At 36.6% G+C, this 24657-nt stretch overlaps 1 protein-coding gene across 3 annotated transcripts in view; it reads left to right on the forward strand.

Annotated features, from left to right (window-relative positions):
* The window catches only part of BANK1 (B cell scaffold protein with ankyrin repeats 1), a 298123-nt gene that overhangs the window by 57970 nt on the left and 215496 nt on the right, over positions 1–24657 (forward strand). For all 3 annotated transcript variants that reach the window (XM_037036243.1, XM_037036244.1, XM_037036245.1), the window contains exons 3-5: positions 9384–9538; positions 18798–18936; positions 23823–23962. In XM_037036243.1, the coding sequence (XP_036892138.1) occupies positions 9384–9538; positions 18798–18936; positions 23823–23962 (434 nt within the window). The remainder of the gene's footprint in view (positions 1–9383; positions 9539–18797; positions 18937–23822; positions 23963–24657) is intronic.

Here is a 24657-nt window from a genome sequence, read left to right on the forward strand (position 1 = left end):
TGTATGAATATATATATGTACACTTACATATATGTGTGTATACATATACATGTAGATATAGCCACACATACATATATATGCTTTTCTATTTTGGTGAGTCTTTGATTTTTAATATTGTTTTTTTAATGTATTTTTAATTACGGTTTATATTTAACATTATTTTGTATTGGTTTCAGGTGTACAGCATAGCAGTTAGACAGTCATATACCTCACAAAGTATCTTCCCCAACATTTCCAGTACCCACCTGGCACCGTACATATTACAATATGTTATTACAATATTGTTGACTGTGTTCCCTATGCTTTGCTTTACATCCCCATGACTATTTTGTAACTACCAATCTATACTTCTTAATCCCTTCTCCTGTTTCATCCAGCCCCCAGCCCCCTCCCCTCTGGTGTCTGTCTGACCTCTGTATCTATAAGTATGTCTCTTTTGTTTGTTTATTTTGTCCTTTAGATTCCACATATAAGTGAATTCATGTAGTATCTGCCCTTCTCCGTATTTCACTTAGCATAATTCCCTCTGTGTCCATCCATGCTGTAAGAGGATAAGATTTCATTTTTTATAGCTATCATATTCCATTCTATGTGTGGTTATCTATTCAGCTAATGTAACAAAAATGTGTTATGCTATTACAACCTCATTTGGAACACTGTTCAACTATATATTTTACAAATCAGTATTCAGATCAATCTATGCTTCTTTCTTCATTTTAAGAAAATACTAACACAAAGAAACTGTAGATTGTTGAATGTGCCTGTGTCGAGTGTGCACTATCATGCCTTAGGTGTTTCAATGGAATAATTTTTAAAGCAACACACAGTCATTCCTCTATTCATGAGCTCTGTGTCCTGTGTATAACTAAACATTCAAAGTTGGATTGATCGGTTCATACACAAATTTTTCTTGTAGCCTAGATTAAAAAATATAACAATACAAATTATCAACTTTACAATGTCATTCAGTAAATGACATAATTGAAAGTTTAATGGTCAGTTTTTGTTTGCAGTCCTATTCAGTAGATTTTATTTCATTCTAGACAATCTGTTGAAAAGGATTATTATGACTCGTGTTAAACTTCATGGAGGATATAACCAGGGTTTGTTTCTTTCACTGGCCTTGCAATTTCTAAATCTCAGTGTTTCATATATCCAGTTGCAGGAAATAGCTTTCAATGACATGGGTAATGCTAATATTGCCTTAACAACCCTGAGAAAAAGTACACAAAAAAATGTGTACTTTTCTTCGTAGTAGAAAGAGCAAGAGGCAAGCTTAGTATTTGCTAAGCCAAGGTGATTTTCTCTAGCATTATTGAGTTCCCGGCTTTAGGGTCATACTGATTGAAGTACAGATGTACTTCCTTAACACAGTCAGGCAGGAGTGTTAGAGGGAATAAACCACTGTCCAGGAGAGACAAGTCCTTCCTTCCCTGCCTCCAAGAAAGCAAGTGAGGCATGAGTTTATTCAATTATTGAATCAAACAACAAATAATTGAATCTATTATACATACAAATACATCATATCATCTTATTCTACTTATGCAAATATTAAGCATCTACTCTGTGAAGGGCCCTACTGTATATACCAGAAGCAAAGAAAAAGAACTTACTGCCTGACCTCAAAAGCTTGCATTCTAAATGGATAGACAAGGAATAGGAGAGAGATATAATTGTAGTTAATGGTTTATGCTATGATAATGTTATGGAAACATATCACATGAAAATATTTATACATTGCTCCTCAAACTTGAATGTGCATTCAACTGCATTTTATAGTGCTAATTCTGATTCAGTGGTCAGAATGAAGACTGGGGTTTTGCATTTCTGATAACCTGCTGCTCTGAAGACCATACTCTGAGTTGCAAGGTTTGCTACTATTTTTTTTTTTTTTTGCAGCAAGTTGGGCTAAGAGGTGGGAAGGAAGAGTGATTGATTAGTGGGTCATGGAATGGGACAAGGAGAGGAAAAGGGTAGGAAAAAAAGGGAGAAAATGTAATACACAAAATGGAATGAAAATGCAGGCAAAATAAAGCATACAGGCCATCAAAGACAGCATCTCTACATATATAATTTCTGTTGGAATTACCCTGCATGTTATGAACTAAAATTAGAAGACTAAAGTACCAAGAATAAAATATAAATATACATTCAGGCTAACATATGAGAGAATTGCAGTTGGTGGAATTTTGTACATTTAGAGTGCCAGAAAAAAAAATGAGCATTTAAAAAAAGTAGATGTTCTTCCTTTTGGAAACCAACATTTTGGGGGCTGTATTGAGAATATCCATTTATATATGTATCTGGTAGGTAAGAAGTTTTATTGTTATCATTATTAATAATTAGTGCCATCAATAGTATCCTTGGCTGAAATATTTCTTATATTGTGTGCATTATAATGCACCACAGACAACAAATGATTGTTTGAGAATGCTGAGGACTAGACCAAAGTTTGTAAAAATCTTTTGAAAGCACACTTGTCCAATTTTAGTTTTCTGAGAAAATTCCACACTGTTTTCCATAATGGTTGTACCAGTCTGCAATCCCACCAACAGTGGACTAGAGTCCCCGTTTCCTCACACCCTCTCCAACATTTGTTGTTTATTGCTTTGTTTACGATAGCCATTCTCACCGGTGTAAAGTGGTATCTCATTGTGGTTTTAATTTGCATCTCTCTGATAGCTACCCATACTGAGCATCTTTTCATGTGTCTCTGGATCCTTTGTATGTCCTCCTTGGAGAAGTGTCTGTTCAAGTCCTTTCCCCATTTTTTAATTGGGTAGTTGTCTTCTTAGAGTGAAGTCATGTGAGTTCTTTGTATATTTTGGAGATTAAACCTTTGTCTGAGGTATCACTGGCAAATATGTTTTCCCGTACAGTTGGTTGTCTTTTTATTTTAATACTGTTTTCTTTAGCTGCGCAGAAGCTTTTTATTTTGATGAGATCCCATTTGTTTATTCTTTCCTTTATATTCCTTGCTCTAGGGGACATATCAGCAAAAATGTTGCTGCGTGAAATATCTGATATTTTCCTGCCAATGTTCTCCCCTAGGACTTTAATGGTGTCACGGCTTATATTTAAGTCTTTTATCCACCTTGAATTTATTTTGGTGTATGGTGTAAGTTGGTGCTCAAGTTTCATTTTTTTGCACATAGCTGTCCAGTTCTTCCAATACCATTTGCTGAAGAGGCTATCTTTACCCCATTTTATGTTACTGCCCCCTTTGTCGAATATTAATTGACTATAGAGACTTAGGTTTATTTCTGGGCTCTCTATTCTGTTCCATTGGTCTATGTGTTTTTATGCCAGTACCAGGCTGTTTTGATTACAGTGGCCTTATAATACAGTTTGATATCAGGTATTGTGATCCCTCCTACTTTGTTCTTCTTTCTCAACATTGCAGCTGCTATTCAGGATCATTTATGGTTCCATATAAATTTTTGAAGTGTTTGTTCTATGTCTGTGAAGTATGCCATTGGTACTTTAATAGGTATTGCATTGAATCTATAAATTGCTTTGGGTAGTATGGACATTTTGATGATGTTAATTCTTCCTGGGCCTTTTGACCCAGCAATTCCACTGCTAGGATTGTATCCTAAGAACCCTAAAACACCAATCCCAAAGAACATATACACCCCAATGTTCATAGCAGCACAATTTACAGTAGCCAAGAGTTGGAAGCAACCTAGATGCCCGTCAGTAAATGAGTGGATCAAAAAACTATGGTACATATACACAATGGAATTCTATGCCGCAGAAAGAAAGAAGGAGCTCCTGCCCTTTGCAATAGCATGGATGGAACTGGAAAGCATTATGCTGAGTGAAATAAGCCAGGTGTTGAAGGACAAATACCATATGATCTCACCTTTAACAGGAAGCTAAACAACAAAACAAACAAGCAGGCAAAATAAAAACAAAGACACTGAAATAGAAAACAGTGGGACAGTGACCAGAGGAGAGAGGGGAGAGAATTTCAGGGGAAATAGGGGAGGGATTTAGAGGAACAAATATAAAGGGTACATGGACAACAACTAACGAGGGTGGAAATGGGAGGGAGGGGGGAGTACGAGGGGGGGTGAGATGGGATGAAAGTAATAGACAGAAAACTGTACTTGAAAAATAATTAAATAAATTAAAACAAAAAATAAAGCACACTTGTTTCCTTTATCTCTTGGAGAAATATCTCTTTACTTACCTGACTGGTGAGTAGTATTACAGTCTTTAATGTGACAAAAATAATGATGTTTAGTGTTGTAATTCTATGGGAATGTTGTAGTCCTTTCTAAATTGTAGTTGGATATACAAACTGAAAAAGATTGATTTAAAACATAATATTTATTCATTTTGATATCAGAAATCAGAAAAAAGGGGATGGAAAGTAATATTGAGCACTAACTCTAGACCTACCATATTATACATATTATTAAATGTAGTCAAAGCAATTCAATAAGGAAGGTACTGTTTGTCCCATTGCATGAGATAACACTACACCACTTCATAGGCAGTGTTAATACCTTACAGCAACAAAATAATCTTAGTCCCTTTCTCTGTATTCCTGTTATTATTACTGTCATTCATTTCATTTATATATAAACATACATAAGCACATATGTACTATGTATACTTAAGCATATATAATTGAATACATTGTTGCTAGTATTTTAAATAAAATGGTTTCTGTTAGATCAATTATAATAAGAAAAATAAGTGTTTTAATTTTACCTTTAGTTATTTCTTTTTGATACTCTTCCCTTCTTTATGTAAATTTGAGTTTCCAACCTGTATCATTTTTTTCCTCACTGAAAAAACTTCAAGTTTTCTTGCAGGCCAGTATATTGACAACAATTATCTCAACAATTTGTTTTAATGAGAAGCCTTTATTTTTCCTTTATCTTCGAAGGACAGTTTCACCGGGTACAGAATTCTGGGTTAGAGGTTCATTTCTCTTACACTTTACATATTTTACTTCAGGAAAATTGAAAATATCTTGCTTGCATGGTTTCTGAAAAGTCAGATCATTCTTATCTTTATTCTTCTATAGGTAAGGTTTTCTTTTTCTCTAGCTCTTTTTTCAGAATTTTTTTCTTTATCTTTGATTTTCTGCCATTTTAAGATGTCATTCCATCCTATACTTGTTTGGAATGTTTCCTACTCCGTATTATCTGAGTTTGTTGGATCTGTGATTTGGTATCAGGCATTAATTTGGGGATATTCGCAGTTACTATTGTTTGCAATAGTTCTTCTGTTCCTTTGCCTTCTTCTACTCCTTCTGGTATTTCCATTACGCATAGGTTATGCCATTTGTAGGATTCTCAAAGTCCTTGGATATTCCGTTATGTTTTTTTAAGTCTTTGATCTATTTCCTTTTCAGTTCTCTAAAATTATATTGAGATATTCTCCAGCTCAAACATTCTTTCCTCAATTTATGCTCAGTCTACTAATAAATCCATCAAGGCATTTTTTATTTTTGTTAGTGTTTTTGATCTCTAGAATTTAAAAAAAAACTTTTCCTAGGATTTTCTTCTCTCAGTTTACATAACCAATCTTTCAGATTGTCTACTTTATCTGTTAGAGCCCTTAGCGTATTGACGATAGTTATTCAAATTCCTAATCTGATAATTCCAATATCTCTGCCTTGTCTGGTTCTAATACTTAGTCTGTCTCATCAAGCTGTTTTTCCCATTTTGATACACCTTATAATTTTTTCTCAGTCCCTACACATGATGTAAATGGAGGGTTCCTTTTACTGGGGGTGAAAGGAACTGCTGGAAATTGGTCTTTGTTAATATGGTATTAAGGTATAGAGGGAGGGAAGCTTTCTTTAATCCTATAATTAAGCCTCAGTCATTTAGTGAGCCTATGCCTCTGGACTATGAACCTCATAAGGGCTTCTCAGTTTTGTTTTGTTTTTCTGCCCTTTTGGTGGTGCTGAATGCCTGCGGTGGGATGCAGGTGGGTATTTCTCTTCCCTAGGTCAGTTAAACTCCCATAATACCACAGTGATGGGAGCCCTGGGTAATTCATTCCCCTTCAGGACAGGTAGTGCTAAGAAGTATCTGGGCTATTACAAAGTGGTTACTTTTCCTTTCCTTTTGCTGGAAACAGGAGGGAAATTTTCCCCAATATTCACTGTGGGAATCTGGTTAAGTTCCTGAAAAAAGATAAACCTCAAAATAACGTCTTCTTTTCTTCCTGGGTTTGACTAGATTCCCCTGGAGTGTTTAACTCTCAGACTTGCCCAGATTGAGCATCCAGCAATTTGTCGATCACAGTTCAGTTTTCCCCTGCCCGGCACTGGTTCCTGGGTGCTTTCCACTCCCGAGTCTCTGGTCAGCTGAGTCTACTGGATTTGCCTGCCTGCCTCTCCAACCCTGGGGTCAGCAATGGCACTGTGTCTGCCCCTTTTTAAGGATCAAAAGTAAAAAAAAAAATAGTTGTTGAAATTTTTTAGTCTGTTCAACTTTCTATTTGTTAGAATAGGTTCCTTACATGTGATGTCTGACACCAGACTTCCTACTTTTGTTTTTTAGCTAAAGTGGGAACCTACTAAATTGAAAGTTTTGCAACTTGAATTTTTTCAATCAAATTGTAAACCCGTTTCTTGTTAAACATTCTTTAATGGAATTTTTATTAGTGACATTACATATTTTTATCTGGTCTCTCAGTGCTCAGACTGCTTCCAATTTTCTGAGTTATAAACTGTGCTTCTGTGGACACTCACAGAGATAAATCATCTCGTACATCCATGACGATGTCCTTAGGGTAAAATAAAATAGCTCTTCTTAATTTAATAACACAGAGAAATTATCAGAAAACATCCCACATATTTCCATGGCGGAACAATTTATGCCTCCTTCTGATAAGGTATATTAAATGCAATCAGTTTATTTGTTCTTTCATCAATTNCCCTTTTTAAGGATCAAAAGTAAAAAAAAAAAAATAGTTGTTGAAATTTTTTAGTCTGTTCAACTTTCTATTTGTTAGAATAGGTTCCTTACATGTGATGTCTGAAACCAGACTTCCTACTTTTGTTTTTTAGCTAAAGTGGGAACCTACTAAATTGAAAGTTTTGCAACTTGAATTTTTTCAATCATATTGTAAACCTGTTTCTTGTTAAATATTCTTTAATGGAATTTTTATTAGTGACATTATATATTTTTATCTGGTCTCTCAGTGCTCAGACTGCTTCCAATTTTCTGAGTTATAAACTGTGCTTCTGTGGACACTCACAGAGATAAATCATCTCGTACATCCATGACGATGTCCTTAGGGTAAAATAAAATAGCTCTTCTTAATTTAATAACACAGAGAAATTATCAGAAAACATCCCACATATTTCCATGGCGGAACAATTTATGCCTCCTTCTGATAAGGTATATTAAATGCAATCAGTTTATTTGTTCTTTCATCAATTCACAAAATGATGCAGCCAGTTCTGTAACTTTTTATATTCTTGGGGGAGAGGTTGTGTGAAAGAGAGACACAGAGAGACAGGGAGAATGAGGCATTTTACAAAAGTGTTCTAAATTGGTAAAGAAGTAGAGGCTTTTTTAAAATTTCATTTCAAGCAAGGCTAGTACTAGGAGAAATCTGCAAATCCCAGGGGTTCTGTGCCTTTATTCCACAGCTTTCATAAGGCAGGGAAAGGAAAAGTCCCTCTGCTCAGACCTGGCATGCGGACAGCTCCTCTCTAGAGGGCATCTCTTCCGCACTCTGCTTTCTTGGTGGCATTGTCTGTATGAAACTGGTGGCTTCACTTTTCTAGGATACAACGAGACTAAATTCTGGCTGTTTCCATCTTTATTGCTCTTGGCTCTCCTTTTTTCTCCTGTCAGTGTCCCTTAGCCAAAGATCACTAGGAACACACCTGTATTTGAACTGTTTGGTTTGTTGTTGTTGTTGTTGCTATTTGTAATTGATAGAGGGCACCACGGAAAACCATAGGGTGTCTCAGTAAGAGGCTTTTAAAAAAGACTTAACTGTAGGATTTAGGCTTGTGTTAAGTGATTTGAGGGAGCATTCAAGGCAGCATGGCTATCATTTGCTTATTTCAAAAAGCAGGTGTAATGTTATGACTTGGTACAACCATAACCCTTACCGAGAAGGAGGTGGCCCATTATCCCAGTATGCTTAGGACTGACAGCGTTTCCTGGGACACAGCATTTTCAGTGCCCAAACCAGGAAAATGCCAGGCAAACTGGGAAGAGTTTGTTACCTTATCTATCCAGAAGGCAAGAGAAGTGAGTAGAGGCTGAGGCTGGAACTGGTGAAAAAGTGATATTATCACTCACAGGAGTCAGAACTTGGAGTAATCGGTCATGTTTGTGGTTTGGTCTATGTCCAGTTTTTGCCCAGATTCAGACATGATTTTGCAGTGGTCTCACCTCTAACGTGGTCCATCACGGTGACTGAGGGGCCATGTCTGATGTTGATATTGCTCTTAACAACGTCAAGGCTTTTGCACAGGGTCTGGCCAGTTTCTAGCTGTTCAGGGTCTTCTTCCTTTTTTTCTAAGTCCCTGTTTTGGAAATTGAGGAGTACTTTTGGGGCTGGCCTAAGATTTTACAAATGTGATCTAGTTGTTAGAGCCTTGGTTACAGCCACACTGGTTCTGTTCCTTAATGATGCTGTGGGCTTGGAAATATTGAGTAATAAAATAGTATTATCTCTCTTAAACACAACACTTTTCCCTTTGATACAGAAAGGTGTTTTAATGATTAAGACCAAATGATAAATTACTAAAAGTTAAAATTTAAAAAATCAGATACTGTTTTTCCTTCTCTGAAATTCTGAATTTACATTAGCATATTTCAGTGTTATAGTAAAACTGTCATAAAGAAACTCAATTTATTTGATATAGAACACTTTTTTTATAGAACACATTACCACTTAGATGAACACTAATAGTTTACTATTAGACTAATGTTTCTGCCAGTTTATTTAGTGAGTGTCTCCTAGTTAAGCTTTTTGTTTTTAAAAACTAGAAATATATGTGAAAGGTAAATTAATTGTTCTGATTTAAATTGTTCCAATTTAAAATAAAAAAAAATTTAATTACAGTCATTGAAAAGATGTAGTTACATATTTTTAAGAATTGCTGTTTTAATAATAAGAGGAAATATTAGATGGTAGTTGGATTTTTGTGGGGAAAACCTTTAACTAGTACATGGACTTATTATATAGTTGCTTCCATTTAGTCACTAAGGTTACACCACCAGTAAGATTGTGGAGCGATTTTAATTATCAACATTGGCCCCTTTAACTCAGTTTGGTTTTTCTGTTTATTAATGAAATTGATTGTTCAGCATATAGTCTATTTAACAGTGGAGGAAATAAAATGGCCTTCGCTGTATTATAATCTGCGTTTCTGCACCTTTGTCTAGGTTCTGAGGACTACCTTGAGTTCAATGTTACAACAGATGTAAAAGTGGGACATTCTGGGGGAGTAAGTGAGAAAAGCCAAGTTGAAGAATTACCAGAAGTCTCAAGAAGCAGCACCCCACCGGCAGTGGTGATCCCCACTGAAATTCCCTGTGAGGTCAGTAAAGATGCCTTATTGCTTGACTGGCCTTGTTGTTTCATGGGTATTGCAAACATTCCAAAATAACTGGCATTTTTGTTTCCTTTGTTCATGGCTGTGTCCTCAGAACCCCAAAACAATGGCAATTAGTAGGCATTTGATGCGTATTTGTTGAATAATTAACCATTGGAGAATATCTGAAAGCTTAATATTATCAACGGTTGCTTCATGAGTTACAAACCAGCTTATAATTGGTACACATATTGAGTTACTTACAAAAGAACATTGGGTTTGTATGAACCAGATCAAAGATGTTATTTTCATAAAGGGAAACAGATTCTTTAATAGAATTTTAAAATACTTATTTTTCAGGATGATCAATATTTCAATTACATAAACATGTATCAAAGGCTTATTTTATCAAGGGAAATATAAGAGCTAGAAGAGCTGTCCTTTTGAGAATTCAAGAATAAGAAGGGGGGAAAGCAGGTTTCTGAAAGTGAATATATTAGTACATATTGCTGACATTTTCCCTCTTGTCTTCCTTGGAATGAAAAACTGAAATAAGCCTCTCAGTAGAGCTTGACTGGAGTTCCAGGCTGTGTTATCTTTAGACAATAAAAGAAGGCTGGCCCGCAGTGTCCGCTTCTTTGAGTGGGAGGAGCCAAAGATACAGGAGAGCCTTGGGGAGTTGCCTGCAGGGGTCCTCCTGGTAGAAGCCAGTGGATTTATGTGACTGGATGACAGCGGCTGCATTGTCTACTTGCTAGGGGGCAGGTTCGGGGAGAGACTTTCCTGATTCTGCTGCGACCAGCAGTCCCTGGGAGCAGCCGCACATTCTGTGTGGTTGGGCAGCATTTAATCCCTTCAGCCCAGATTTCAAACCTAAGCAGAAAAATCACAGGTTTAAACTATTATACTGTCAGTTCCAGAGGAACAAGAAAAAACTTCTCTGATGCTACTTTAGAGACCCCAGGAACCTGAACTATACGAGGTCACGGGAATTGAGGTAGATAATCAGGCCAGGAAAAACTGCAACCCACTTAAAGGACTCAAGAACTCAAGGGAGGGTACTCAGGCTAAACAATCAGGACTGGTGGCTTCTATCAAGTCAGAAATAATGGAAGAGACAGAAATAAACAGGAGAGGCTGTAATAAAAGACAAATAAGAACTGTTCTCAAGTAGGTAAAATCAAAGAAGAAAAAGCAAAAAAAAAGAAACATCAGAAGAGAAAGAAAGAGAGAAAGAAGAAAGAGAGAAAGAAGAAAGAAAGAAAGAAAGAAAGAGAGAAAGAAAGAGAGAAAGAAAGAAAGAACTAAAAATAGCTCACCAAGAATTATGCAGTGAGTCAAAGTAGCTGCTTTTAAAAATACCTGTAACAGTAAAAATTGAATAATATAAAACCTGATTCCAAAATTAAATTTGCAGAGAAATTAAAATCCAAAAATTAAATTCCACTTGCCTCCAGGTACAGATGATGGGTTAGGATCAAGTTTTTTCCAATGGCAGAATCATGAGCTATTTTTAATTGACATGGAAATAATTCTTCCAAACCCTCTGAAGTTAAATTATTTCATTGTCAGATTTCTCTTGGGTACTCAACTTTTTAAGCAACCCTAAGAGTTGAAAGGACATAAAGGAAAATTTTAGCACCAGCCCTACACCCTAAAAATTGAAAATAAGCTAGTCTGTGGACCAGAAATAGTTACCCAAGTAAAAATCTTGTGTTCTCAGAACCTCGCTTTTAGCACATATGCTAAAATTTTGATTCCATATGATAATTGCCAGGCACCACAGGAAAGATCATTTGTATCCAAATAAGTGAAACTTGTGTTTCAGATTTGCCAGGTAACATTCTGCCTGCGCCTATTGTCTGAAACCACACCTTTGAACTTACTCATGTCTCTGACGTCTTCCAATTAGTGGGTAAATAGAAACGCCTTAAGACTATGGCCTGCTTCCAGGAGGTTATCTTTGATTCCCTGCCATCTTACAAGATCTAGAAATTTACCATGCTCTTATCGCCAGCCACCAGGTCTTATTTGAGATGGAACTCATTCATACCCAGCATCTTCAAAATCTATTCGTTTCTCCATGTACTTGTGTGTTTCCAGCATGCCAGCATGGAGTCGACTGTGAGTTCTATCTGGTGGCAAAGCCTTTACCTTTCTGATGAGGAGGGAGTTAGTGTGAATCCGCCCTGCTACTGCCTTTTGCTGTGGAGCTGCTTGGGTCTGGGGACCTGCCTGCTAGCGGAGTGCTCTCCTTGCTCCCTCCTCTGTTCGGAAGAATCAGCTTGCAGGGGTTGTTTCCCTAAGGCAGCGAGTCAGGCTGCTGCTGCTGCTTTTGTGCCCTGGAGCCTGGGAGCACTATTCCCTCGGCCTCGCCATCTTTCCCAGCCTTGTTCCTTTCAATGCATTGTTTTATTGTCCGGACCTTGAAAATCTCGTACTACTTTAAAAACAGCATAAAATATTTTTCCTTCAATATTTTTATGCACCGATGAAGATATCCCTCATGCGACTTATTCCCCCTTTCAGAATCACCTAGATAAATTTTAGCAGGTTAAATCTGCTACTTCATTTTGGCCTCTTCCTTTACCTTTTTTAGAATTAGCATTCTTTGTACTATCTTGGAATTTTTAAATCTTTTTTTTTAATGGGCCAAGGCATGTGTTTTTCTAGCACATTCCTCTTGAGCTTGTCTCGTAATTGATTATGAGAGATGCGAAGTCAGTGAGTTCTGACTACCCAATGTATCTATTATTTAAATGAATCTTATCTAATCTTATACCTGTGGTGAAAATTCTCCCTGGGAGGCATTCTCACACTGGAAGAGCATATAAACCACAACTGGACCTGTTCTATTATTTGCTGGTTTCTCTTCCCTGTGCCCTGTGTTACTTCAAAGTCTTAATTTCATTAATTTTTCTAGCAAATTTCCTCAGAGCAATGATTTTCATCTGGGAGTGATCTTGCCCTCCTTCCCCCAGAGGATATTTCACAAAGTGTGCCGCAAGTTTTGGTTGTCATAACTGGGGCCTACTATGGGCGTCTAGTGGGAAGAAGCCAGGGATGTTGCTAACTATTTTATAATGTACAGGACAGTGCCCGTAGCAGTGACTTCTCTGGTCCAAAGATGTCCGTAGTGTCGAGGTTAAATCCTGTCTCAAAAGGTGAGAAATACAGTCATGGCTTACAGCAGTAAATGGTCTTCAGATCGCCTAACAACAGCATCAGAAATTCAGTGCTGCCCTTCAGAGACTGCTCTTCAATCCANAGTTTTGGTTGTTATAACTGGGGCCTACTATGGGCGTCTAGTGGGAAGAAGCCAGGGATGTTGCTAACTATTTTATAATGTACAGGGCAGTGCCCGTAGCAGTGACTTCTCTGGTCCAAAGATGTCCGTAGTGTCGAGGTTAAATCCTGTCTCAAAAGGTGAGAAATACAGTCATGGCTTACAGCAGTAAATGGTCTTCAGATGGCCTAACAACAGCATCAGAAATTCAGTGCTGCCCTTCAGAGACTGCTCTTCAATCCACCCAGTTGTTCTCTAATCACTGGCTAGAGCTGTATAATCTGTAAGCAGTTATGCTATTCATTTTTTTGAGGAGGAGTGTGGAGTGAAGTGCCAAATTACTTTATTTGATGGAATGGTACAAATGAAACAACAGAAGTAGATGATTTGGTACAACTTACACAAAAGATAAAGGTAACCCCAACATGCATGTGCGGTAGTGACCAGTGAAGTCACCTATGGCAAAGGAAAGCCTACCTGAGGCTCAGCTCTCATCACTGTCTCCCAGGATACGCTTGTCAAAGAGCTATTCTGCCCCTCCAGACTCAGACCCTCATCTTGTGTGTGCATTGGTGGGAGAGTCGTGAGCATAGCTGCCTTCCAGTCACTCTTTTTATGAATAATACCTGAAGCTATAAGAAGGGACTTTCAAACTTTTCTGTGGCGGGTGTGCTCAGAAGTATTGTAGTTTGCTCTCTGTTGCCTCCTGCCTCCCCTGTTATTTCAGTGAACTCCCATCCCAGGTTCAGTCACAGCTTCTATGTTTCTTCTTCAGTAGTACCATCCTAAAGAGCTTATTTTCACTGTTTTACCTTTGTAGGCAGGCCTTCCATTTATACTTTCCCCTCTTATTGGAAGAATCTGTTCACTGCAATCCTAGCTTTCTCCCCCTCAAATCTCTTAGTCCCTTTAGTGCAATTAACCACTATCCCTGCATTGTTTTATTCCTTCTTCAATGAAAGATCTGTATTTGGAAAATTACAACGTTGAAGAAAGAAACTGAAGAAGATACAAGTAAGTGAAAGCACAGACCATATTCATGGATAGGAAGAATTAACATCATTAAAATGTCCATACTACCCAAAGAAATCTATAGATTCAATGCAATTCCTATCAAGATTACAATGCCATATTTCACAGAACTAGAACAAACATTTCAAAAATGTATATAGAAGTACAAAAGACCCCATATAGAAACATAAATCCTGAGAAAGAAGAACAAAATTGGAGGAATCATATTACCTAATACCAAACAATACTGTAAGGCCATAGTAATCGAAACAGCATGGTACTGACATAAAAACAGACACATGAATCAATGGAACAGAATAGAGATCGCAGAAATAAACCCACACTTTTATTGTCAATTAATATTCAATAGAGGAAGAAAGCACATACCATGGGCTAAAGATAGTTTATTTAATAAATGGTGTTCAGAAAATTGGACAGATAGGTGCAGAAAAATAAAAGTAGACTACTTTCTTACAGACCACACATAAGAATAAATTCAAAATGGATCAAAGACTTAAATGATAGACCCAAAACTGTAAAAATTACAGGAGAAAACATAGCAAAATCTTGGACATTGCTCATAGCAATATTTTATTGAATATATCTCCCCATCCAAGAGAAAGAAGAAAAAATAAACAAATGAGACTATATCAAACTAAACAATTATTTCATGGCAAAGGAAATCATTAACAAAATAAAAAAACAACCCACAGAATGGGTGAGCATATTTGCTGATACATTTGATAATGGGTTAATATCCAAAATTTATAAAGAACTTAAGAAACTCAACATCAAAAAAAGCCAAACCACCCAATTAAAAAATAAGCAAAGGACCTAAATAGACACTTCTCCCAAGAGGACACACAGATGGACTATAAACATATGAAAAGATGCTCAATGTCACCGATCATCAGAGAAATGCAAATTAAAACCACAATGAGATATCATTATCTCACACCTGTCAGAATGGCAATCATCAATTAATCAACAAACAAGTGCTGGGGAGGATGTGGAGAAAGGGAAACCCTTTTGCCCTGTTGGTGGGAATGCAGACTGGTGTAGTCACCGTGGAAAGCAGCATGGAGATACCTCAAAAACTTAGAAATGGATCTGCCTTTTGACCCAGTGATCCCACTTCTGGGAATATATCTGGAGGAACCCAAAATACTAATTCAAAAGAACATAGCGCCCCTATGTTCATTGCAGTGGTATTTACAATCACCAAGATATCCATCAGTAGATGAATGGGTAAAACAACTACTGAACATTTACACGATGGAATACTGCTTGGCTGTAAAACAGAAGAAAGTGTTACCCTTTGCAACAGCACGGATGCACCTGGAGAGCATTGTGCTACATGAGATAAGCCAGTCAGAGAAAGACAAATACCATATGATTTCACTCGCATGTGGAATCTTAATGAACCAAGTGAACTAACAAGCAAAATACAGAGAGACTCATAGATGGAGAGCAGGATGACAGCTTGGGGTGGGGGGCTTAGGGAGTAGAGAGATTGAGCAAAGAGGAAAAAGGACGCATAGACATGGACCACAGGGTGGTGATTGCAGGGGAGGGGAGTATAAGGGGACTAAGTAGTCATGGAACAAATACAATAAACACATTATTTTTTAAAAAGACATCCACCCTGACAGAACCAGAAACGTCACTATCTATAACTCATATTAAAGACCAAGTTTCAGCCCTTTTGTTTAGGTATCATAGTTTTTCACGCATGCAGCAAAACATTTGAGTTTGACAGTGATCGTTGTAATAACCCTTTCTCTCTTTGAATGCTCAGAACTAAGTATGGAATAAAGAGAGGAAAGATTGAGCATGAAATAATGGCTTCATAACTGATAAAACTAAATTTGTGAGGATGTGACTATCCTAGCATTTTCTCCGTGGGATTAGATGTATTCATATAATTCCATCTTTAGTCAGGATGCACACAGTTGTTGGGGGAACCCGGGCAAGCGCAGTCCCTCCCTCCTGGAGCAGGCTACGTCCTGCACGCAGATGCCAGTACCAGCTGAAGCTGGGAGTCCTGCGGAAGATAAGGAGTAGAGCAGAGCAGGCTCAGTCTTTAAAAAGTCATATTTTACAGTCTTATTTTCATCTTAATTTGAAAATATATAGATTGTCTCTTATGTACACGTTCTTGCAAGTTCTTTCAATGACATGAAAAAAATAAAAATACCTTCGAGATGCTTAAAATCTAGCTGAGAAGCAAGCCATAGACCTGAAACAGTAGCTAAGAGCCGAGGGCATGACTTAGAAAGGGTCAAAGAAGTAGTGCGGGTGTAAATTCTTCATGATTCCTTTGGAAGTTGTGCAACTCCTTGTGGGCAGAAGTTGTAGGAGGGATCTGTGGAGTTGGTGAAACTTGAGTTCAACACTGATGGATAGGATAAGTGTGGAGAAAGAGAGGGAGATAAGGAATGAAACGGCAAGCCAACATTGTATACAAACAGAACTGGCTACCTAATCAGTTCAGATATTCATTCATCATTGTCAAGAGATGTTGACAATGCAAAACGAAAATCCAGGTGCTCTTGTTCAAATTATTAAGTACTTCAAGGCATTGTCAACAAAGCATCAAACTAAGTGCAGGGCCCTGCTAGGCGCAGGCCCTGGAGCAATTGCACAGGTCACATGGCCATGAAGCTGGCTCTGTGTACAAATGAATGTGTATGTGCCTCATTTGGGGTGGTCAATATGCTTGTTGTTCATTTAGAACTTTTCTCCAGAAATGGTTGAAGTGTGGAGTCATGCCTTCTCTTAAGGAGAGAATCAAAGCAGTCATTGTGAATGCTCATGAGTAAGAATGTGTTGCCTGGGTGAATAAAACATTGGAGAGGATGCTTAGGCATACCAGGTTCTAAAGGAGAGAGGTCAAAGTTAAGTAAGAAGTAATGTTTCCGTGGAAGAGAACTCTGAAGAACGTTGAAGCAGGAATTGGAGATCTGAGCTAAAGTGAAATGTGGTCATTAAATAAGGGGACAGACACGAGTAACAAAGGGACTGAAGAACTGTGCTAGACCTGAGGTCCTGTGTAGAGGAGATTGCAGATGTGAGAAATGGGAGGGGCTCATGGTCCTGACCCTCAGGGCTCAGATGGGTAGTGCACCGAAAAGGTACAGTGAAGAAAACAGGGAAGTGTTTCCGACATGTTGGATGTGTGGGCCAAGAGAAGAAATAGTGATAGTTCCCTTGAGATGGGGTCTTTTTATTTTTAAATGGGATTTGTTTTTTCATTTTTCTCCCCTATTACTCTCCCCTGTCCTGGCTGCCCTTCTCACATTCAATCCTCCCCACCCCCCACCATTGTCCTTGCCCATGAGTCCTTATACTTGTTCCTTGACCCTTCCCCTTCTTTCCCCCATTACCCCTCCCCCACCCCTCTGGTCACTGTAAGTCTGTTTCTTATTTCCATGTCTCTGGTTTTATTTTGCTCACTTCTTTGTTTTGTTCATTAGGTTCCACTTATAGGTGAGACTATATGGTATTTGTCTTTTATCACCTGGCTTATTTCATTCAGAATAGTGCTCTTCAGTTTCATCCATGTTGTTGTGAAGTATAGAAGCTCCTTCTATCTTTCTGCTGCATAAGATCTTTTCCTGGTGTGCAACTGAATTGGTGAGGAGAAATTTAGATCAAAATACTCTATGGACAAATATGATTTGGGAGCATTGGACCCTGGTGGGAAACTCCCAAAGTGAGTGTGTGTCAGCTGCAGTGATTTTGTAACGTCAGTGAATCTGTAGAAACACTTTGGTACAGAGCATTAAAGGTGTTAGCTTTATTGGTGGGTGTTTTTTGCTTTGGGAGATATTTAAGAAATAGAACTTTGACATTGATGACTTTTGGGTAATCATAATTGTATGAGAGCATAAAATTAGGTTCCTGTTCATTTTGTGAGGAACTTACATTTAGTCCACTTTGAAGAAAGCCTTTGAAGAGTATATCTGAAATCATCATAAAAATCGTATTTCATTTTAGTTATTCTGAAGGGTTAAGCAATATGATCTAAAGAAGAGTGCAGATTTTGAATTTATGTAGTTCTAATTCATCTTCAAGTGTATCTTTGTGTATTAGTTATCCTGTTCATAAAAGGGAAAAATAATAGTCTTCCATTTTGGTTTTGGTTTGTGCATTTATTTACATGTGTGTGTGCATATATACTCTCATATGTCTTGGTTAGAATTAAAAAAAAACTTTATACAAAATTTGCTTAGAATAAGTTTTAGTATAAAATAGATGTTTAATAAATATATACTTTTTTCTCTCTATGTTTAATTTCAATATTCTTATCACTAACTTAAAAATTTTTCCAAGAAGTTTTCAAAAACCCTTCCATAGGTTTAGCTTTTTCACCTTAATAAAAATCTTTAAACTGTTATATTTATAAACTTTAGTCAACTCAATGGCTCTTTTCAGATATTCATTATAAATAACCTACCCAGAGAATCTCTTTTAGGTAAGATTTAAAACTATTGGACTTTTAAAAAGTTTTACACTTTAATTTTTTAAAAATCATCATATTTAAATGTCAGTCCTTTCATTTATAGATTAATACGCCAAGTTCTAGAAAGGTGGAGGAAAGGATTTTGGAAGGACGGTTTGTTTACTGGTTAAATGACAGCTCCCAGGAGGCCCACGAAGAGACGGGGAAGCTCGCACGCAGGGAAGGGGCAAGGGGGAAGGGAACAGCTATGTTCTCACGGACTTTTCAGTTGTAAAATAAGGTATTGGAAAGAAAGTGAGTGGTTGATAAACACCAAGTCCATAGACTCGAAATGTAATGAGATTCATGTTTACATATTTCCTTTCTAAATATGGTTGAAAATATGGACATGATAGAAGACAAATTGATTATATGCAGCCTCTATCAGTAATAATTGCAATGAGTTATTTGGTGAATGTAAATGTTTTCAAATGCTTAATTGGGTTTTATTTTTCATTTTACAGAATCCTGGTGACATGTTTATTATTTTGAAAGATGAAATAATTAGTGATGCTGTGGAGGTTGAATTTATATCATATAATAAATGCATTAGAATACGACCAGCCCTCTGGAATAAAACAGTCTGGCACATGAAAGCTTTAGGTAAGAAAGTCTTTTATGCTTTAATAAATATAAAACATCATCCTGAATTTCTTTCAATAAATTTATGATAAATGGTTTCATTTCCCTACAGAAACTAATATTGTCCTGCAGGTGTTTCCTGTGTTAACTTTCACACACCCAAGGTTGTTACTATTAATCTGGTTTTGCAAAAGTACAAATGCATAAATTCTGAGAAGTGAGCTTGTGTACCATGTGGTGAAACAGCATCCAGTTACATCACACATTTTTATGTGTGTCAGTAGAGAGCACTTGAACATACGCTAGCTATTAATTATGGAACTAAAATTATTAGCTTTATTGCAACAGGATTAGTAAATATTTGTATTTTCCTTAATGAACTTTGAATTTTTGTTTGCTTTTCTTTCTCTCTCTCACTTTCTCATTCTTTCCCTCCTCCTCCCCCCTCTCTTTCTCTCTCCTTCCCGCCTCTCTTCCTTCCCCTCTCTCTATCTTTTTTTTTTCCGGTCATGCTCCTGAGTATATTTTTGGTTGTTTTGGAAAGCATAATCTTTTTCAATATTTTATCATCAGGGTAACATTTCTATATACAATCTTCCCTTCTTTTCCTAATTTAATTTATGAAGCTAAACACTTACTACAAATTTTGTAAATGTAAAAATATATAAAAGTAAACAGTATTTCTAATGCATCCTGAGCTTTTTTATGAACCTGTTATTAAGTAAGTCCATTTACACAGCATCTGCAAACCGTCTCTATTATGCTACGCAAAGCATGTGTCCCCTCTGTGGATTTCCTTGCACAGCTGAGATGAAAATTCGATTACAGAAAGGAAAGACTCTACACCAAGCATGTGTAAACATTCAGACACGGCTTCTTCTCATGGACAAGGATATGCAGGAGTAAGATGAAAAAGAATTCTCTTTGTCTCTTTCTTCCTTTTCCAAAGACCCTTACTTCCTTATGCCACAGTTTAAAATGATTTAATGAAGACTAATTTCTAACTAATTAATTTTGGAGTTTAAACTAAATCTAGTTAGACTAAAATGACTATACAGAAAAAATCAATATTTCAAATTAAGAAGTACTTAGATAATATATCCCAAATAGCAGATCGAAATGTCAAATAAAATTACTCACAATAACCACAGTCATGGAAATAAAGAACAAACTGACAGTAACCAGAGGGGATGGGGTCGGGGATAGCAGGGCAAAGAAGGGGAAGGGTCATCAAAGAACAAGAATAAAGGACCCATGGGCAAAAACAGGGTTGGGGGAGGAAATTGAATGTGGGAGGTGTGGGTGGGTAAGGCACGGGAGAGTAAGGTGTGTGTGTGTGGTGGGGAATAGAGACAACTATAATTGAAAAATAATAAAAAAAGAATTTATGTTCAGTCTACCTAGTAGCTAAAAGCAGTGCAAAGAATAAAACATATCAAAGTTCAAAGGTTTTTCAGAAAAGCAGAAAATGAATAATGTTTTTCAAGATATACTAATTCATAATATGTCTATATAGTTGAACAGCAAGTTTGTCGTAAAAAAATAAATCACTATTTATTAATTATGCTAATTAAACCTCTCAAAGTCTTTCTGTCAACTATTCTGTCCTGTAAATTAATGAGAGGTTTTCTTATGAAATTTTGTCTGCTCTGTGGTGTGTAGCAATATATAGACTGACCCTATGAGTCTGTGTGAGAATATAGATGGGACATGCTTCTACAGACATGACCCCAGAGTTTTATTTTCTCTGCCTTGTGGCACTGTTACTTAAAATTTTTGCCTTGACTGGTGTGGTTCAGTGGATTGGGTTCTAACCTGTGGGCCAAAAGGTTGCTGGTTCAATTACTAGCAAGGGCACATGCCTGTGTTGCAGACCAGGTCCCCAGGTGGGGGGACGTGTTAGAGTCAGCCAATCAATGTTTCTCTCACACATCAATATTTCTTCTCTTTCTCTTTCCCTTCCCCTCTCTCTAAAAATAAATAAATAGAATCTTTAAAAATTTTTGAGCCTTAGCAAGAACTATATTTTATATCATGACCCAGTACATATGCATAAATCTGTAATTAAGACAAAGGTTTTCAAAGCAATAATTAACATAATGGCGTTAGCCCTGTCACGTAGAACTGGACTGTCACTCCCATTCTTGCAACATGGGGAAGCTGAACAAGCTGAAAATAAATTCCTTTTCTTGAGTTCATGAAGAACTATGCTTGTGGGGCAAACCACCATTCCCAAACATATATATATATATATATATATATATATATATATATATATATGATAGTATATGTCAGAGAACCAGCAGGAAGATCTCACCATATCTCTTTTATGATTTGTCACCTGGTTTTCTTTCAGAAAGTCAAAATCCCACTGTAAGACTCCTAATCTCTTTTCTGATAAATAACATCCATATCTTCATTTAAAATCATCCTTATGAAATTTACTGAAATTCATTTCATTTGAGTCCAAAAACTGCAGAGCCCTCATTACCACATGTGTGCAGCTGTGACTGATGAGAAGTACTTTACAGCTTTCAGGTTTTTGTTGTGATTTCTCTCCCATTCTCTATTGGACAGATACTTACTTTGGGAAGAGGGAAGTTTTCTGTTTTATTCCCTTTATAATACAAGTGTGTACTCAAGCAATACGGTGGTAGGAAATTTCATTTAACTTCATCTAGTAAGGCTTAAAATTGCTTTTGTTGGCTTTAGATTACTCTGACCAATATTATAAGGTCCTTTAACCCATTCAGGAGATAAAGTAAAATTAAACTTTAAGAACTTTTAAATATTCAAAGCTTCATTAGGGGGCTAGGGTTAAAATTAGCTTTTTAGTTAGTCTTATGCTAATGTCTAAATCCAAACCCCAGAAAATTTTCCAGGAGAATCGGGGGAATGTCTCCGGGACAAAGAGTGAAAGTTTTAAAAGTGTGTTCTGACAATGAATTGAAAGAGATAAATTATGTTTACCTTTGTTATGATAAAATATGACTTTTCTTTTGACATGACTATTTATTGTTATTCTTTCCTGGGAAGCCCCAAATTCTTAGATAACTTGAATTGCTGGTATGTTAGATCAGAATTTGCAATGGAATATATTAGTCACTTTAAACAGCTTCTTCACGAAAAGCTTTGGATAAATTAAAATGTGTGGTGTAGCTGTAACTAGTACTCAAACATCAGGGTACTAAATTTTGCCTTCCCAAAGGGTTTTTCGTTATAATCAATTGAATAAAATTTCTGTCATTTCAATCAACTCTACTCTTTCTCTGTTCAACTACAACTTTGAGAAACTTAACTGTAATTCAGGTAATTTTCTTCATGTGAGTAGTAACAAATACCTAACTTTTCATGAGCAACTTTACTGTTCTCAATTATAAAGTACTATGGAAAGATGATCATAGATTATTTTTGTAAATGGAGGTTAGTTGTTAGGGAGAAAGGACTTAGTGCCTTGGATGAAGAGGCCAGGGGAGTAAAGAATACAAATATAGTACAGAATTCTGTTGAACAGCAATTAAAAATTTTTTAAATGAAAAAAATTCTGTACAATCATTAGAGCAAAACATGATCATTATCTAAGCCTGCTTCTGATTCTGATGATAATATTCATCCAGCTCTTAACTTCTGTTCAAACTGAACCATACACACAAGTATAACTACAATTTCCGTGTTACAAAAAGGAGTAAATCTAAACAAAGTGAATGGCAGTAGATACTTTGGGGCATAACCTAAAGCTTAAACTGAACACTTAAACTGACTCTACATGTGTCCACTAACTTTCTGAATGTAGAACGAGCCTGAATTTAAACTGCTACTCAATTCCACCTCTATACCATTAGCTAGCCTTAAATACATAGCATGAACTCAAACATACTTCATATATTATTGTGTTTTATGTTGAGACCAGGAAATATCTTTTAAATAACACAAACCAATGTAAACATTCTTCTTCAAAAGTGTAGAAAAGAACTGTTTTCTTCAAAGCTACTGGAAACTATGATTGTTCTATCCATAAAACTGTAAATGTAATGATACTATAATGATATTTTTGAAAAGAAATGAGCCTTTTGCTCCATATATTGGGTAACATATGCTTCCATACTGGGAAACATTTTGTAATGAAGAAATGCATGTACAGTTTATCACATGACTACTATTGTTCAGGTTTCTCAACTCTGTGAGGAAAATATGTCGTAAAGAGTTAACTGAGCATCCTCAATCTTCTTTTCATTCTAGAACACAAAAAAGGTGTGTTCTAACATACTCAAGTTTAATTCATGTCAAGCAGGATTTGGAAAACTCTTCAGCTGTGGACATAATTACTAAACACTAGCTCTTCTCATTATGTGAATAACACATGTGACTTCAGAGATAACAAATGTGCTGTTTTGAGAGAAGAAATAAAACTATTGTTTCATTTTAAAAAAGAAGTACAAATAGGTAGTTACAGAATAGTCATGGGGGTGTAAAGTGCAGTCTAGGAAAGGGAGTAGCCTAAGAACTTATACACACGACCCATGGATGTGGACAATGGTGGGGTTATTACCTGAGGAGTGCTGAGTGAAGGGGCCAAAGGGAGAAAGTTGGGACAGCTGTAATAACATAATAAAATATACTTTAAAAGATAATTTTATCATGGGGAAAATGGAGACAACTGTACTTGAACAACAATAAAAATAAATTTTATCAGGTTCTTATCTTGTAATTGTATTAAACAAGTCTAGAATTATACATTCTAGTTTGTGACTTCTAACTTTTAAGAATGAAAAAGAAAACGTACGTGCTAGTAGTTAATAAAATTGGTACAACTTCTTAAAGCCTTCCTACATGTTCTCTAAGAGATATAGAATGTGAGACATACATTATATACCCAATTTCTAACTCTATTTTTTGTGTTTTATAAGATTTCCCTGCCGGCTCCGTCAGTGTCAATGTCTACTGTGATGGAACCATGAAGGCCACGGCTGAGATTAAGTACTACACAACAGAAAAAGCTGGGGAATGCCTATCGGGAGTGGCAGGCTCAGGGGATGGTGTGTGCTGGGTAAGTTCATCTCTCCATGAAGTTGGTAATGAGCTAAAGAGCTAATGTGGACAAAAGAATGCATGTTTGGGCAGAAAGTCTGTATGTGGGTCGAATAAGAATGAATTACTGATCGATAGGAAGGGAAGAAATCAAGTTCTGTGCTTCAGAGAGTCAGATGAATTAGTTTGCTTAAGTCAAGCATGCCAGATAATGTCATGGGGAGACAGGTTTGCCCATTACGAAATAGCTATTGTGATAGGCTGATTTTAAAGCTATTACAGAGCAGATAAAGAAAGGCAGACGGATTAAAGAAAAGCCTTAAGAAATTAATTTCCTCTTTGTCTAGTTCTGAACAATACAAAACAAAAGTCAGGTCATGTGATGCTGTGCAGTTAAGAAGTTAGACAAACCAAAAATACCATAAAAAAGGGACCATGAGGTATTAATCTAGAAATTTTTATAATCATGTGGAAATTTTCAAATTCAGTGTATGTTTTTCTTTGTTTAATTTATCACTGTTATCTGATAGTAAAAGTTCTTGCTTTAAATTAACAATATTTATTAGAAGATCAGGAAGGTTAAAATTTTCCAGGACATTACAGAGAGGCATTTTTGAGCCCAGGTTGCTGCTATTACTCAGCCATGACTTAGTGAGGAGTTTGTGGTCTCAGAGAGCCCGGTTAGGGACATTTTTCCAGGGAATGTACGTGCTG

The sequence above is a fragment of the Sturnira hondurensis genome, unplaced genomic scaffold (genome assembly GCF_014824575.4).
Source record: "Sturnira hondurensis isolate 20B ecotype Veracruz unplaced genomic scaffold, ASM1482457v3 Scaffold0022707, whole genome shotgun sequence".
Lineage (NCBI taxonomy): Eukaryota > Metazoa > Chordata > Mammalia > Chiroptera > Phyllostomidae > Sturnira > Sturnira hondurensis.